The sequence below is a fragment of the Lucilia sericata genome, unplaced genomic scaffold (genome assembly GCF_015586225.1).
Source record: "Lucilia sericata isolate MDLA Ls3-8-SP2 unplaced genomic scaffold, ASM1558622v1 Contig000554F_arrow, whole genome shotgun sequence".
NCBI classification, from domain to species: domain Eukaryota; kingdom Metazoa; phylum Arthropoda; class Insecta; order Diptera; family Calliphoridae; genus Lucilia; species Lucilia sericata.
In genome coordinates, this window is record NW_023994564.1 from 12,056 (window position 1) to 29,855 (window position 17,800).

Consider the following 17,800-nt stretch of genomic DNA (forward strand, 5'->3'; position numbering starts at 1 on the left):
CGCTAAAACGAGCTAATGAAGTTTGTTTTTCATGTATACAGTATAAAACTCTCTTCCAACTGTTTTACCATTGCGGTTTTCCTTTTTTGTGAAAATAAGACCGCTCTTTATTTAAGTAATTTTGTTTTTATTTTAAGAACTTATTTCCAAAAGTTGTTATTTAATTCCTGTTGTAATAACATGTGTAATTGTAAGTTTATTTGTAAAAACGTTTTATTTTTCATTTGGATTTTAATGAATTAAAAAAGATGTTGACAAAAAGTGAAAAATATGTAGAGTATCACAAAACGAAATGCACTGTACCTCTTGTGCTGATTTAAGTAAATTGTTTACTTTATGTTTAAATAAAAGTATTCTTGCTTTGTTATTTTTTTGTCTTTTTCAATTCAAAAAAGTGATTTTATATTTTGTTCTAGAAAATTATACTCTATAATGAGTTTTTTTTTTTTTGTTTGTTTTTTTTTCAATTCTAAAAATATTGATTTTTGTGTTTTTTGTATTGTTTGTTAGGATGAGAAACAAATCTGTTTGTTATAGTTAAAAATTAAAAATACATATACTAAAATTAATTTAATATTAGGTCCTTATAAACTAATTCTTGATTTTTTATTTAATCAAAACGCGTATGTCTGGTATTACCACCGCCATTACTACTACTGCCGCCACCGCGTCCGTAGCCTCCTTCATTGTTGCTACCACCGCCGTAGCTGCGGCCACCACCATAACCGCCACCGTTATTGTTGCCATAGCCTCGGTTGCCACCGCCCATTGAACCCTTTTTGAAGGTGCCATTGAAGCGAGAATTGCCGCCACCGCCATATCGTGAACGACCACCATCGCCAAAGCGGTTATTGCGTGCCATACCTTCTAAAGCAGGACTGATTTCCTATAAAGGGAAAATTAAAGGAAAATATGAGAATTAGTTTTATTTTAATGATTGCAAAAGGCTTTCTGAAAAAAATATATACATTCCCAAAATTATTTGTTGGTGAAACAAATTTGTTTAAAATATTTGTTATTGTAATTATGTAATAAAAGCTGTATTAAATTTTTGTTTTCTTAATTAAAGAAAATGATTCATTTTTTACTTTATATGTTTTTTTTAATCCATATATATTTTAACAAAAAATAGTTAAATTAATAATTACCTGATTAGCCTCTCTTAAAACATCAACTAAAGCTTTGGATTGTTTAGCATTATTGCGTGTAAAGAATGCATATGATGTGCCCTTTGTATTTGAACGACCAGTACGACCAATACGATGAATATAGTCCTCCGAAGATTGTGGATAATCGAAATTGATTACAAACTTAATGCCATCAACATCTATTTTATTTTAGAACAATTGTAAAAATTGTTTAAGAAATAAATAAAGAACATATAAAAGAAAAAACACAAATTAATAATGTTTAAAATTTTCAAGTAAAAAATAAACTAAAACAAATACAAATTAAATGATATAGTATTAAAAAATTAGATAAAGAGTTCTTGTTGTTCCATGACTTGTAGTTTAATATTAGTTTTATATTTTGTCCTTTTTTATAAACAAAGAGTTGCTAACACTTTTGTTTTAAGATTAGAATTTTGAAAAATAAATTTATTTTAATTTATACTTAATAAAACTTAATACAAAGTGTTCGCTTGTTATTGATTAAATAAAAGTTTAAGAGCTTTTTTTGGTGTAAAATAAATATGTTACTTTACCTTGTGATTTTCGGTTTTATTATTTCGTATCAATTAATATTGAGAGGGGCAAACTCTTCGCAGCCACGTCGTTTAGGTGCTGTAGAATGGGCATTAAGACGACGTAGTGTTGAAGAGCCTGTAGTCTTTTATAAACAACTTGAAATGTATTTTTTCTTAAGAACAAAACTAAACGTCGGTTTTGATATCTCGGTTTAGCTTTTTTCAACAACGTTAGTTTAGATACGCTTACAACAAATATTTGAGTTGTTTTTTTAGAACTAGACACACATGATCAGCAGGAGAGTTGGTTTTTGTTTGTTTGTATACGTTGATTAGAAGCCAAAGCCATCACTTTCATGTTTTGTCACGAGTGTAGCGCACCAATATGTTTAGCAGTTTAGTGCGCCTAAGGCTCCAGCATCCATCCGGTTGTACACTTACGAACACACACACACACACACAAATAACGCAAGCATGTAGACATTGTTTTGGATTAAAAAATAAACTATCACTGGTTTCTGACTAAAATGTGTCCTTTGTTAGTTTTATTCTTTGTTACTCCTTTCATTCATATTTACTATAGCTGACAACGTACTGTTGGGAATGAAGAACGTTGAAGCAAATGATGATGTTGTCGTATTGTAGTTTTTGGTTTGCCATCATACACAACAGCTATTCAACATTTGTTACGACTCCATTTAATACGTCTGTCATACACAGCTTTCTTTAATACTTTGCAAAGTTAGAATTTCCAAATAGAAACCACCAAATCACTATTGTTGGCATAATGATCCAGCCTTTTCTAATTGAAACTTAGTATGTTGATTTTATTTTTAATTTTATTCAACTAGTACTTAATCAAAGAACACATTAGAGACATCATGTTGAGTCATAGTTGAGAGAGAGTAATATACATAGGTTGTTTTCCTGTTTGCCTGCGTGTGCTTTTATTTATTTTGCTTGTTTGTCCAACTTTTAAGCGGAGAGCATTTCCAGTTTCATGAGAGAATTTTTACAAAGGAATAATTTTATTTCTTATAAAAACTAATTTCAAAAAGTTCCCTTTAAAAAATGGTTTTTATTTTCTCTCTGGTTGATTGGTATGCACTCCGTCTTTTTAATGCTGTTCCCGTGTGTCCCCAAAAATACAGGGTAAAGATTGTATATTGTGTTTTTATAGTTATACAAAGTTCTACTACATCAATACATAATTGTAATATTGATAGATATACTCCTATTTAGTCGTGTTAACAACTAAGACTTCAGAGGCCTCTTGTAATATAAATACATGATGATGATAGGGATATGAGTCGTTAGGTAGACATTATTATTACACGGATTTGTTAAAGGTGGTGGTATATTTTAGTTGTAGCATTTACTAACTGCAGCATATATGAAAAATAATGCTATTGCTACGCTCTGCTATAATTTGAGACTCCATCATACAAAAGCGTAACCACATTTTTTTCTTGCCTTCTATCAATATACCGCCTCCTTGTGATTTTGTTTTTACTAGACATGTAAAGCATATACCGTTCGGTAGCGGTGGTGTTACGGTACTACGACATACCCTTTTTTCCAATGGCCTTGTGGTAAAAAAGTGTTGCCGCCTATCCGCTTGCCGCCGCTTTCATGTTTTACTTTTAAAATGTAATGTAATGCATCATTGACAACTTTCACATTGCAATGGTATTCTTTTTCAACTTTCAAAATTTCCATTAAAATTTCTATTTCAATTTCAGATTACTAGCTGACATTTTATCCCCACCATGCAACCATTTATGGCCTCTGTGAACGAAACGGAAAAAGAGATTGTTTTTGGAAGAAACGAAAACAAAACATTGTTTTGGGGGAAATGATAAGGGGGGAAAGGAGAAAAATATTCCGTAAGTATTAATAAGTCATGTTAAAAGAGATCTTATAATTAAAATTCTAAGTGAGTAGTTGCTAGTAAATGGCTATTGTATTTTTACAACATTTTAGAATGAATCTCAGCAGCTGAGTGTTAAGAGGTATGAAGTGAATTGTTTAAAGACTACAAAAACCAATACTAAAAAGAATAAAAATGTAAAATTTCAAATGCAAAATATATAAATTAATTTATCACAAAAAGTAGTACATATTTTGTTCAATAATAAAAATTGATAATTTTTTTTACTTTTGCATGTGAAGTTTTTAAACATTTTTAAATTTTCTTTTAGAAATCTTTTCCAACTTATTTTTTCTTTAGCCATTAGAAACGAAAATATGAGTGAATGATATTATGGATGGTGAAAATCAAGATAAATCAAAATGCAAAATGCTTGTTGAGATGATGAAGAAGAAGCTACAAAAAGACTTACCTAAACCACGAGCAGCTACATCAGTAGCAACTAAAATGTTGGATTTGCCAGAACGGAATTCACGTAAAACAAAATCACGTTCAGATTGTGACTTGTCGCCGTGAATAGCGCCACAGCGTACACCGAAACTACGGATAAAACGTACTAAATGATCGACACGGCGTTTGGTTTCAACAAAAATAATAATTTTGCCAGGATTTTCGCTGGTATCATAAATTTCGGAGAGCAAAGCTTTAAGTCTGGAAATAGATGGGAATTAACATAAAATATTATTAAAATATATTCATGTAATTGCATTGTTATTTAAAAGAAGTTTGAATATTTGAATACTTACTTTTCTTCTTTGTCATTTTCATCGCAAACTTCGACGACTTGACGAATATTGTGATTGGCCGACAATTCCAATGAACCAATGTTGATTTGTATGTAGTCGCCGAGGAAATCTTCTGCCAATTGTTTGACTTCTTTGGGCCAGGTGGCGGACCACATAAGAGTTTGACGATCGGGACGAATTTGGGAAATAATTTTACGAATTTGAGGTTCGAAACCCATATCTAACATACGATCGGCTTCATCTAAAACCAAATATGTGCAACGTTTCAAATTTGTAGCGCCAGCGGCCAAGAAATCAATCAAACGACCAGGGGTGGCAATAACAATTTCGCAGCCACGTTGCAAATCACGCATTTGACCACCTTTGGGGGCACCGCCAAATACACATGTATTGCGTACATACGAAGATGAGCCAAATTCAGTGGCAACCTGTTGGATTTGTTGTGCCAATTCGCGAGTGGGTGCCAAAACTAAAGCAATGGGACCATCACCTCTTTGCAAAGGCTGTTGGTTGTTAATGTGCACAATGGCGGGTAAAATATAACCCAAAGTTTTGCCAGAACCGGTCTTGGCAATACCAACGAAATTGTGGCCACTCATAGCAATGGGCCAGCCTTGGGCTTGAATTGGTGTGGGAGCTTTGTAGCCTTGGCGGACGATTTCCTTCATGCAGTAATCAGGGAAGTAGGCTTCATCGAAATCTTGAATGGGGTTAGGGGCATCACCGCGTACTGTGATTTCATGTTCATCGCGATAACGTTGCACTTCATAGGGGGAACGATTGGCAACAATGGGATGCTCTTTGTAGAAATCCTTCTTGAAAGGAGCCAAATTTGTGAAATCCATATCGCGGATGGACAAATCCTGGTTATTACCACCTCCATTGCCACCACGACGATCGTTGAAACCGCCGCCGAAGCCACCTCCGCGACCTCCACGGTCATTACCACGACCTCCTTTTTCAACGCGGCCCTTGCGAACGCCATGGTAGTCATTACCACCACCGCCGCCTCCTCTGTTGCCATAACGGTTACCACCGCCTGAACCTCCATGTTCATCACGTCCACCACGGTTACCACCATAAGTTCTGTCATGAGGAGCCCTAAAAGCAAAGAAAAACCATAAATTTACTTTTCGAACTGATAAAATATATCCTGCCTTTTTTTAGATTTTCTATGAGTTTTGTTTTTATTTTCAATTTTAGGCATTTTTTCAAAACTAAAACAGTTATTTGATTTTAAAAATTTTAATGTGTACTGCTAAAATTCTTCAATAATAATGAGTTCACAAAACATATAAAATGAGGCAAAGAAATAGAGATTTTTCTTTCATTACGAAATCTGCTTAATCTCAATATAAATTTGTTTGTTTTTTTTTTTTCTTTCTCTCTATAAAATTAATACGTTTATAAAATAATGAGCTATTTAATAGTGTATTTGCCAACAAAAATCAGTTCATTATTACATGTATGAGCTTTAAATTGTGTTTGCATGTTTGTTGGTTGTTGGTTGTTTAAATTATAAATTAATGAAAAATTATATACCATCTGGCTGTTGGTACTGCCACTGTTTGTTGTCTAGTTGTGTTTTTATTCGTTCATCTATGTTTTTTCTATTTGATTTCTGAGGTAAATTTATAAAATGTACTTGGATTTCTTGATTGTCGCGTGTATTTAGTTGTTGTATTTTTTGATATTTATTTAAAGTTTTATTTTTAAATTAAGGGTAATATAAATAATTGTCTGTTAAGAGTAGAGAAAACATGCAATAAATCTAATTTATAGAGATATTAAGTTTAATAAATGGATTTGTAATGTAGATTAGGAAAAAAATAAGGAAAAGAAAGTTTAAAGAAAGTAACCTTATAAAGAATTTGGTTGTAGTTTATATCACGATATGACAGTAAAATATGACTTAATATGTGAACAAATAAAAAATTCGTTTTTTTGGATAGAACTCGAGGGTAAAACTTCCGAGTATATTAAAAATTTCAAATATTGCATTGTGAACCATTCTATTAGGATTACTTGAAATTATAGGGTATTCGTACATGCATCTGGGGGAGCATGTGCGAACGTAACATTTTTTAGTTCAAGGACCTGACAAAGAATACCTAGAAGTTGACAATTTTCCCCATCTAGGCTGTCGATATGTTATGAATGTTTGATCAAGATCTAAATATATAAAATTTGTTAACTAAAATAATCATAAACTATTTTTTATTAATTTCATATTATAAAGTTTAGAATATATCTAACTGAGAACATAAATGGCGTCATAAATAAATAATGAAAACCATATTGCGTTTCAAATATTTCTATCAACATCTATTAGGTACCTACAATACCTATTTAAGTTTCTTTTTGCTTTGCTTATCTTCCCTATTTCTAACGTCAAATTCAAATTATTGTTGTGTATGTGTGAATATTTGGGTATTTTTCTGCTTGCCTTTCATCTGACAACAAAATGCCAAAGAGCAGTCGTAAAATACAAGATTAGACCGACAGCTATGAATAGCCATTATTATAACATGTCTATCACGGCGTTTTCTAGTGGTATAAACACAAACACACAAGAAATTCATATAATAATGTTGAGTTGGCAAATAATTATAAGAAATTTTGCCATTGATTTTATATAATGAAGTCACGAATAAATATGTATAAGCAATCTAATAAATGATAAAGCAAAAACAACAACATAGATACGAACGTGTGTGTACAACAAAATGTAAAATAAAACACGAGGCAAATGCAAAAAAACGTGTATTTTTCTTGGACTGGTTTTTTTAATATGACGCATATTCTTCCGTATATTGTAAGAGAAAATACAACCCAAAAGGTAGGTAGGGGGTAATTTGTAGGAAAGTGAAATTATAACAGGTAGTTTTAGAATAGAAAAATGTGTTTAATACACATTAGTAAGAAATGTCAGTATCAGTAATTTTCAAGAAAAAATATGTATACATAGAAAACGATTAAGGGTTAATTTTTATTGTATTTTCTGTTTTATAGTCTGTCCATTTTGTCTTTTTTCATATTCCGAGTTTACAAACACATGTTTAACAAACAAGGGAAGAAAATTAGCACAAAAGAGAATGTTTGCGTAGGAAAAAACCCAGACTTTTGGTATACATACAAAAAATTTTAAGAAAAAATCTACTAAAACAAAAACTACTAAAAAAGTAACTAACCTACAAAATGGTCGACTCAAAACCACATTTTTTCTTACTTTAAAAATTAATTACTTTTTTTTACTTACATGTTACCAAATTTGTTTTCTTCGTCTGAGTAGTCTTCTTGATATAAAGATGTTTGTCTTCTATTAACTGAATCCCTTTTGGTTTCTTGGACTTTTGCAGGCTTTTCCTTAAGAGTTGTCTCGTCAACCGCTTCTCCTTTGTAATTTGAAGATTCCACTAAGTACACGCTAGAGTGTTTAAATTCTCGATAAAATTCCTTAGTAATTTTATTTGTAGGAAGGAGCTCTAGTTGTTGACGTCCTAAATTGCGGTTACTAACTCCTAACTGATGAGGTATTGTGGGAAAAGCTTGAATGGTTTTTCTGTTGGTTGTTGAAAAAAGAAAATGGCGTCGTTGTGTTAAATTTTCCATCACATTTTTGTTGGTTGATGATGAAATTAAAAAATTTTTAATACAATAAGCGGCTTTTGTATTCGCATTTTCGTAACACGAGTTTTTAGCAAGTAGAGGCACTATTATTTTAAACATTTTATTTGGTAAATTTATAAAATTAATACTATATATATCACACTTAATTTTATAACTTTTTAATTTTTCTCTTAACAAAAAAAACTCGTGCACCAACGCGAACAACCGCAGACGTTCTTACCTAACCTCGTCCAAAAGTGGAATGACGCATGACACGATAATTTCTTTGCATATTTACTTTTTTGAACATCGTTGTAATTTTTAGCACTATTAATACAGGGTTGTATTTTAGGCAACCTAATGGAATGATATGGAATAACACAAACAAACGTTGATTGATGAAGAAAGAAATTATGGAAATTTTATTTAAATACATTTTTTAATGAAACAGTAGTTGTTTTACCCATTTTCACAATTAATGTCTAGTTATTATTTTTTAACTTTAAGAATATTGACAGTTCTTTCTCATACAAAAATTGTCTAAACTGGAAGAATAAAAAATAAATAAATAAAAAAAAAAATAAATTAATAACTGGAGATAGATGGTGAAAATGGGGGGGTTTAAATATAATACATAATTAATTAATTGAAAAAGTATACACAAAATATGTTAGTTTATATAAATGATTATATAACTCTAAACATATTAAAATTATATAATAAGTCGGGTGTGACCGACCATTTATTTTTCTTTCTTCGACTTAATAAATAAAATGTGATTTCGTTTTCAATATATAAAGATTATTCTTTGATATAAAGTATTTTTTATTGAATCTCTTCCATGGGTTGTATATGCTGACTAGGAGAAATAAAATATCCTATTTCAATAATTTTGAACAGCCTTCGGTCATTGGATCCAAAGAAGAGTGTGAGGGTATATAATAAATAAATAAAATTAAAATTATTAAATAATTTTAACACATAAATTAAAAATTGCGTGCTGACCAGAGATACAAGCCGAGACGGCTCAAATTGGCGCCGGCTGGCCGCCGGTAATATTTTGCAAGCCGCGCCGCCGCCGACTTCTTTCGGCTCAAAAGCTAAGCCGGCTTAAACGTAGCCGCCCGCTGATAAAGACTAGAATCACATGTGTGATTATCACACATGTATTTCAGAACATAATTTCACCAAATTGAACGGAGTTGCCACTATTTTAAATTCTTATGGCAAATTGAAAAGAGTTGCCACACAATATTGTGCTAATATTAAAATAGTGAAAACTACTATAAATGTCCATTTTCTGCAGAAAAAAATTTATATAGAGACAGGTTTCTATGTAACAGACTATTATACAAAGATTTTTCAATATAATAAACCTTATAAGGTCAATTTCTAAAGAAAAAGTTAAATTGAGCCGACAATTTAGCCGCCGCCGCCGACCCAAAATGGTTGCGCCGCTTCCGCCGATCATTTCCCATCGGCTTGTATCTCTGGTGCTGACTAGAGTATTCAATTATTCGGGTTTGTCTTATTCGGTTTATTCGACAAATAATTATTTGGGGTTTTAAATTGACCGGTTAATAGTCGGATAATTCAAAATTATTCGGTTAATCGAATAAAAGGAAAGTGGATGTTTTTTTTGTTTCTTTTTTAAAATATTTTTCATCCAAACAAACAAAATTATAATTTCACTTCTTTAAATTCAATTCTATTAAAATTTGTTAATTAAGTTTTTTTTTCAAATATTATAAATTATTTATTTTCATGTGAAATACTTACTCTTCTATATAAACAAATTAAGTTAATTAATTTCATGTTTTTGAGATTTTTTAACGAGTTCCAGAATTTACACGTTCTAATGAACTAGTGTATAAATAATTATTATGTATTGCTGAAGAACTTATAAGAAATACTTTAGAAACACAACACTGTTCCTCAAAACTGGATGTAGAAGTAAAGGCGATATCATTAATTTCAAGATTTCTTCTCAGAAATCTGAAATGTTTCTGCATGAACCCATTCTTGAAGAAGGTAAATCAGAACAACTTATTACAATGTTTCTGAAGTATTGTTATAAAAATCATCCAATATATATTTTTCATTATAACCCATTTCTAACGTAACCCTCTTTAAGAAACTAATACAGAAAGAAAATTTATTATAAAAATATTGAATTTTGTATAAGAAATACAGTAATTTTACTGTTAAATAATAAGTTTTTCTTAATCGGTTAATTGATATAAGTTATTCGATTTATTCGTTATTTGAAATTAGGGAATTTTCATTTATTCGAATGATTAATCGTCAAAAATTTATCGATTAACCGATCGACGATTAATCGTTTGAATACCCTAGTGCTGACTGACACCAGTGTCAAGCCGTTGCAAAATGAGACTGCGGCGGCGCAACTGTTTGTTGGTTTAGAGTTGTATTTTTTCGTATTAAAAGTTGTTGTTTTTTTAAATTTTAAAACAGGGTTGGTTTTTAATGAAACGAATTAATTTAGTGATGATAAATCGCCGATAAACAAAAATTGTTGTTAGTGATGACACAAGTTTCGTCAAATCTGTTTTTTTTCGCAATTCCCATATTCTTTTTTCATTTAAATTTCGAATAAATAGGACGAACGACGAGAAAAAAAGATATCCAAAACATCACGCAACGGCAAAGAAAAAAAATTAAAAAAAATTTGGTAAGTCAAAAAAAAACAAAAAAAAAACCAACAAAAAAAAATTTTTTTGGACGTTTTGAGTAGTGTGGTGAATTTAAAAAACGTGGTGAATAAAAAAATTGTGGTGAATAAAAAAATTGTGGTGAATAAACAAAGAAATTCACCACAAATACCGTTATGTCATAATTTTCAAGGTCATTGAATGACAACCCTGAAAGTATGCTATACATATTTATTACATATAAAAAACGTGGTGAATAAAAAATTGTGGTGAATAAAATATAAATTCACCACGGAAAATGTCAAAATTTTTAAAATCTTTGGATTAGACAGCCCTGAAAGTATGCTAATTACATATTTATTATTTAAATTTACTTGTTTTGTTGTGTGTGTTTGAGATTACGAATTGATTTAAATTTATTTTGTTTTATTATTTTTTAATTATGGAATATTTAATTAGACCCATTAAAGTTACTTACGCATTTGTTTGAGAGATATTAAATAGAAAAAGTTAGAGTGCTATATACGGCTACATATTATTAAAACCCATAGTTTCAGATAACTCGGCATAGGTTTTGTTTCCGTAGTTGAGGGTGCTATTGGAACTTATTTTGATTAGGTCGAAAAAAAACTTATTTTGATTACGTCGAAAAAAATTTATTTTAAGTGATTTTCGCATATGGACTTTTTAAACGATGATGTTGGCCTTATATGGGAGCTACGACCAATAACGGATCAATTGCAAAACATTTTTAGCATAATGATTTTATTATCTATACACAGAATGTGCTTGCTCATCTATCGAATTATATCCGGATATAATTATTCATTTAATAATGAATTATGTGGTTGGTATTAAGTGATTTTCAGAAGAAAACCTTATTTATATGGGAGCTATGAAGGAATGACAATTTATGGTTCGACTGATTTATGTGTATATATAACATATACACAAAACACATTCAAGTTGAATTTTATTTATCCCGATAACTTTTATCGTCAATGAAATTGTGCATTATTTAAATTATTTTCGGAAATGATCCCTCCTTACATGGGAGTTGTGACCAATTATGGATCGATTTCTTGTTGAGCTAATAAATAAATATGTACGTTTAAATTATTTTCGGAAGTTGACCTTATATGGGAGCTATGACCAATTACGGACCTACCCGGAAAAAAGGTCGTAGAGTGATTGATAATACATATAGAAAACATATTCGTACCGAATTTTATTTCGATAGCTTTATTTATCAATGAAATATGCGCGTTTAAGAGACCTCCCATATGAATTAAATAAAATTTAATGTCTGGGAAACTATAAGAACAAAAATACTTTGACATAAATGTGAACATTTTGGTAATACATTGGCGGACTAGCAAATTAGAACCTCCCATATGAACTAAATACAAAAATTTTACATGAAAAACTTTGACATTCATGTGAACATTTAGAGAAAAATGGGCGGACTTTCAATAAGACCTAGACATTTCCCATCTGAAAAAATATTATACTATTCAAATTTTTCATAGGTTACTTTAAAATCTAAATTAACGTTTGAAAAAATTGGCGAACTTGCAATAATTTACGTGGCATCCCCAATATGTAAAAATTTATATCTGGAAAATGATAGATACCCTTTTTATTAGAATTTTCCACAAAGTCAGAATTAATTCCACTATTTCATCGTTCTAATTGAATTTTTTGAATTTTCTACAAGGCTTTGATTGAATAGTTAATTAATCTCGAATGGGAAATTAACATGGCTGTATGAGAATCTATAGGAGGTGAATCTTTGGACTTATTCGTTATTCAAATGGTAATTTTTGAACTTTTCTGTAATATATTGAACATAGAAATATGAAATTTAACATGTAGGGACATGAGTAAAAGAGAATATCTATCTATATTCTGGGTCATACTCACAAGTTTTTAATATTATTTTAATTTTAATAAACAACAAAAATCTCAACGCAAATCTGTATTATTATAATATTCTGAATTGTTATACCTATATAATCTCAAAAAAATTATTCATCACATCCTTACTCAACTTTTATGTTGCTTTTATGTTAATATAATATAATTAAGAATTTCTATCATCTGTTATTTTTGAAACTTAGTAATAAAAACAAATGAACTTTTCACCTATTGGTACTAGCAAAAAACTGTTCAAAGGAGTTCAGATAGCTATTTCTTCATTGTTTCGAAAAAAAAAATCAACATTAATAATTAATCTATGACCATTTTAATTTTCCCACTCATAACTAACAAAAACTATATAATATACATATGTAAGAACCGAATATTTATTATATATATTTATTTTTATTTGCAAAATTTTGAGTTTGGAAAGAAATTCCAAAAAAAGTTAAAAAAGTATAATTGTTATCCAATTCAACCACTAAATATGGTTCTTTTCAAAGGAAAGAATTTTTCGAAAAATAATTTTATCCAATTCTTAAAAATTTTTGATTTTTCGCATATGTATACAGTTTTATAGAAGTCTAAAGAAGTTCTTACCACATATTGATAAATACATACATTACTTTGTATTTTTGTTAATCATATTTATGTATATTTAAATAATTTATAAATAATATAAAAATTGTACAATAATTTGGTTAATTAGATATATTATAAACTACTTAAATTAATAACAAACAATAAAATCAATATGATTCATTAACTATAAATTTAACGGTACAACAAATTAATCGCATTTAAATAAATTAAATTATAAACCTAATAAATAACAAAAACTTCGATACATTTTAGCGCGTCGACCTTTTAGACAGCCATATAAGTCGTTAATTTTCAAACAATCGATTTTACTCAGCGTTTTACGTTGTCCAATACGTACACCCGGCTGTAATGGTGTCATGGTCGGTTTTTTACCCTTCTTCTTACTAAAATAATATTCACCATAGTGCATAACGGAATTGTAATCATAGTCGAAGGCATATTTTGCTCGTTTTTTCGTAATTAATTTGAAATTCTTACGAAATTTTGGTACTATATTATCCCAATGTATTTTAACATAATTATCACGATCGGCACGTGATTGTTCATGATATATGCCAATGGCATGCATGAGTTCATGCATTATTCGACCTTCGCTGCTAAAACAATGAGCGCTCGTATCGTCCGGTCGCTGCAAAGACACAATCTGTTCTCCACCCTTTCGACCTACATATGACCAACAGCCACTGGGACCATCTTCGGGTGCTGAAATAAGTATATAATCATCTTCCTCACCATCGTAGGGTACAAAATTTATGCAAGTCAGTGCATTGAAGGTTTGCAATACACGTTCTATAGTTTTTCTTTCATGATCTTCATATACGGGACTGATCTCGTAGGGAATGGTACCATTTGGCCATAAACGTTTTGGATGTCGTGTGGGATTTACACCTAAACGTAAAGTTATGTAGGTGAACGGATCAATGGCAATATCACCTTGAAATAATCGGGGCATTGTCTCTGGATCATCTAAGCCATTGGTGTCATCTTCGTTGAGGTTGGGTCCATAAGGATCGTATTCTTCTAAAAAAGAAAAAAAAAATGCTTATTAATTTCTGATTGTGTTTCAAAATAGAATTTTTAAGTAATCTTTCTGAAATACAATTGGAATTTTCTGATATACAATTGCTATTCAAATTTAAGTAAAATTTTCTAAAATACAATTGGAAAATTTGGAAAAACATGAATTTCAGAAATACAACAGGAAAATTCTGAAATACAATAGAAATTTTCTAAAATTGAATCAGAAATTTCTGAAATATAATTGTAAATTCTGAAATTTAATTAAAAATGTTTGATATACAATTACAAATTTCTGAAATTGAATTAAAAATTTCTGAAATTGAGTTAGAACTTTTTGAAATTGAAGAAGAAAATTCTGAAATATAAAATTGGAAATAATATACTAATGGTGTCTTATATATTACTTTTAATATGCATTTTAATGAAATATTTCCGAAAAGGATTTTGAACATAATTATAAATTTAAAAGACCTATTCAGTTGGTTCCGTTTAATGGGGGCTAGATAAAATAATGGACAGATTTCAGTCAATTTTCTTCAAAATTGCAACCTGTAGTTATACCCTACACCACTTTAGTGGGGAGGGTATATTGGATTTGTGCTGATGTTTGTAACGCACAATAATATTGGTCCTATACCCACCTTAAAGTATACCAATCGGCTTAGAATCATTTTCTGAGTCGATCTAGCTATGTCCGTCCGTCTGTCCGTCCGTCCGTCCGTCCGTCTGTCCGTCCATGTAAACCTTGTAATCAAACTACAGGTCGCAATTTTGAAGATAATTGAATGAAATTTGGCACGTGATCTTCTATTGTCCCAGGGACGAAGCCTATTGAAAATGGTTAATATCGGTCCATTATTTCACCTAGCCCCCATACAACTGAGACCCCGAATAGGGCTTGTAAACCTTGTAATCAAACTACAGGTCGCAATTTTGAAGATAATTGAATGAAATTTGGCACATGTTCTTCTATTATCTCAGAGACGAAGCCTATTGAAAATGGTTAACATCGGTCCATTTTCTCATCTAGCCCCCATACAACTGAACCCCCGAATAGGGCTTGTAAACCTTTTAATCAAACTACAGGTCGCAATTTTGAAGATAATTCAATGAAATTTGGCACATGATCTTCTATTGTCCCAGAGACGAAGTCTATTGAAAATGGTTAACATCGGTCCATTTTCTCATCTAGCCCCCATACAACTGAACCCCCGAATAGGTCTTGTAAACTTTTAATTCAAACTACGCAATTTTGAAGATAATTCAATGAAATTTGGCAGAAGATCTTATATGGTACAGAAGACGAAGCTTATTGAAAATGGTTAACATCGGTCCATTATTTCACCTAGACCCCATACAACTGAACCCGCCGAATAGGGATTTTAAGTTTATAATTATGTTTAATATAATCGTATCTCGACAAAAAGCTGCGAAACCAATTTCTATACTAGCCTTGATGACTCTCATGAATTTTATAATTATAGGGTCTCATTTGACCATAGCCCCTATACAAATCCCCCTTCAAAATTTGACTTAAATGTCCACAATTTTATTCAACAATAAATGACTTAAGTATAATTCAAGGCAAGGTGCAATTCAACTTAAATGCTTTATTATGAAAACTAAATCACATTTTATATTTGTAACAGGTGTAGGGTATTATATGGTCGGCCTCGCCCGACTATAATTTCTTGCTTGTTTTATTATAAGTTTTATATGGACGGGGGACTCTACAAAACTTGAATTAGTGAATAATATATTAAAAAGTATAGTCGGGCGTCGCCGACCATATGATACCCTACACCAGTTATGAGTATACCTAAAATCTGTATCAATGTTAATAGTAAAGCATTTATGTTGAATTTTTCCATAATTTCGATATATTTTTGATGGAGGCTATATATGGGGGCTACGGTCAAATATGAACCGATCCTAACAAAATTTGATGGAGGGATTTTTGTCGACATTGAAGTTAATCATGCCGAATTTCAGTGAATACACGTGTTTATAAGGGAATTAACGACGTTCAAGCATTTTCAGAGGGGGACTTTGCAAGGCGGCTAGGGTTAAATAAAGGCCGCTTATTACGAAATTTTGCAGTATCATTTATGCTTGTATTAAACTTAATTTTGCCAATTTTTGTAGGGATATTAGTACATTTGGCATAATAATGAGCGCCAAATCCCAATTTAGGGGGTCCGGTTGTTTGGGGGCTAGGTGAAATAATGGACCAATATCAACCAAAATCAATAGGGTTCGTTCGTCCGTTGTTCAAAATTAATGCGTGTACCAAATTCAATTATCTACAAAATTGCGACCTATATTCTATTTCGAATAAAAAACCAATTACGTTGGACTTTATTAAATCACTGTATTATTTTGTCGTTTTCAAAATCATCTCGACTATGATTAGATTCTATGACTACTGCGTTTCTAACTTCAATCTTTCTTTAAATCCGACAACCCTAATGGTAGGGGTAAAAAGTAAAGTTCGCTAATATTATTTTAAAATTTAGATTTATACTCCTTTTACGTTTTAAACATTAATATGCATTAGGTACTTTTTAATTTTTTTTATTAATTTAACAAAATATAGTTTTCATTTTTAATTTATGCGTATTTTTTCAAAACATTTTGACACGCTCTACTTCTCGCACATATTAGAACCAAAAGAAAAAAATTACAAAATTTTAACACAAATAAACCATTTCTTTAAACATAATCACTATTACACACCTGCTGCTAAACTAGGAAATTCATGTTCAAAAAAATTCACACCCGATGGATAATATTTGCCCGATAACTTAACGGCATTTGTAAATTGTTGCAAATATTGTATGACAACAATAAAAACGATTAAATTGCTACAATAAAAGGTGCGTCTTCTTAAAAAATTTCTTAAAATCATTTTTGTTTAAAACTCTTCTTTATGTATTCGAATAAACAATGAACACTTGAAAGAAATATTCCATTAAATTTACACAAAATCCAATAGACAGCGAGCGACACAAACAAAAATTACGTTTAATATTTCAATTAAATATTTAAAGACATTATCTATCACACTTGTAGTTTAAGCATCAAAATTAAACATTTTCCTCGTTTTATTGTAAACTTGTAATTTATTTATTGTTTAGTGAAAAATAATTTAAATTTATTTTTGTAACGAAAACGGCGGCTATATTGTGTATTTCGATGATCATGCGCGCACCGACTGTTTGCGTTCAGTTTGAAACGTATGTGACGGACGATGTTTTGATAGTTACGATAACTGAGCTGAGCAAAAGACTTATATTAAATAAATAATAGTCGTATGTGGTGTCATTGATAAGACTGGCAAAAGAGCAAGTAAGCACAACATCGTTTTACATTTGAAACCTACCAGCCCAGTTTAGACTTTCGCTCTGATTTACAGCTGATATAAAACTATTAAGTTTAACAACATTTAAATACAGCTATCAAATAACAACGAATTTAAGTATAGTTTATTATAACTACTCTACTATACTTGTATTGTTTTTGTATGATTTTAACGCTTTAACTATCATAAACATCATATAAAATATTGTGGCAATCTACATAGCAAATGCTAAAAACAGCGGTCGGAGAGGAG

At 30.6% G+C, this 17,800-nt stretch overlaps 2 protein-coding genes across 4 annotated transcripts; both read right to left on the reverse strand.

Moving 5' to 3' along the window:
- Positions 1-211: 211 nt before the first annotated feature.
- LOC119606138 (ATP-dependent RNA helicase p62) lies at positions 212-8,343 on the reverse strand. 3 transcript variants are annotated; one of them, XR_005231625.1, is made up of 7 exons: positions 8,214-8,329; positions 7,623-7,925; positions 4,364-5,464; positions 4,030-4,268; positions 1,706-3,475; positions 1,149-1,327; positions 212-886 (listed from the first exon to the last, which is right to left on the reverse strand). XR_005231625.1 is itself a non-coding variant. In XM_037959536.1 (6 exons), coding segments are annotated over exons 2-6 (1,797 nt in total). In that variant the 5' UTR covers positions 7,625-7,925; positions 8,214-8,343; the 3' UTR covers positions 212-610. The 3 variants fall into 3 exon arrangements, 2 of the variants coding, with proteins under 2 accessions (XP_037815464.1, XP_037815463.1); XM_037959536.1 differs by lacking the exon at positions 1,706-3,475 and having other exon boundaries at positions 8,214-8,343; XM_037959535.1 differs by lacking the exons at positions 1,706-3,475; positions 8,214-8,329 and having other exon boundaries at positions 7,623-8,136.
- A 5,035-nt stretch (positions 8,344-13,378) lies between these two features.
- On the reverse strand, positions 13,379-17,344 carry LOC119606137 (astacin). Its single transcript, XM_037959533.1, has 2 exons — positions 16,924-17,344; positions 13,379-14,187 (listed from the first exon to the last, which is right to left on the reverse strand). Exons 1-2 carry the CDS (start codon positions 17,093-17,095, stop codon positions 13,379-13,381), a joined length of 981 nt encoding a protein of 326 aa, XP_037815461.1. The 5' UTR covers positions 17,096-17,344.
- Positions 17,345-17,800: the final 456 nt, after the last annotated feature.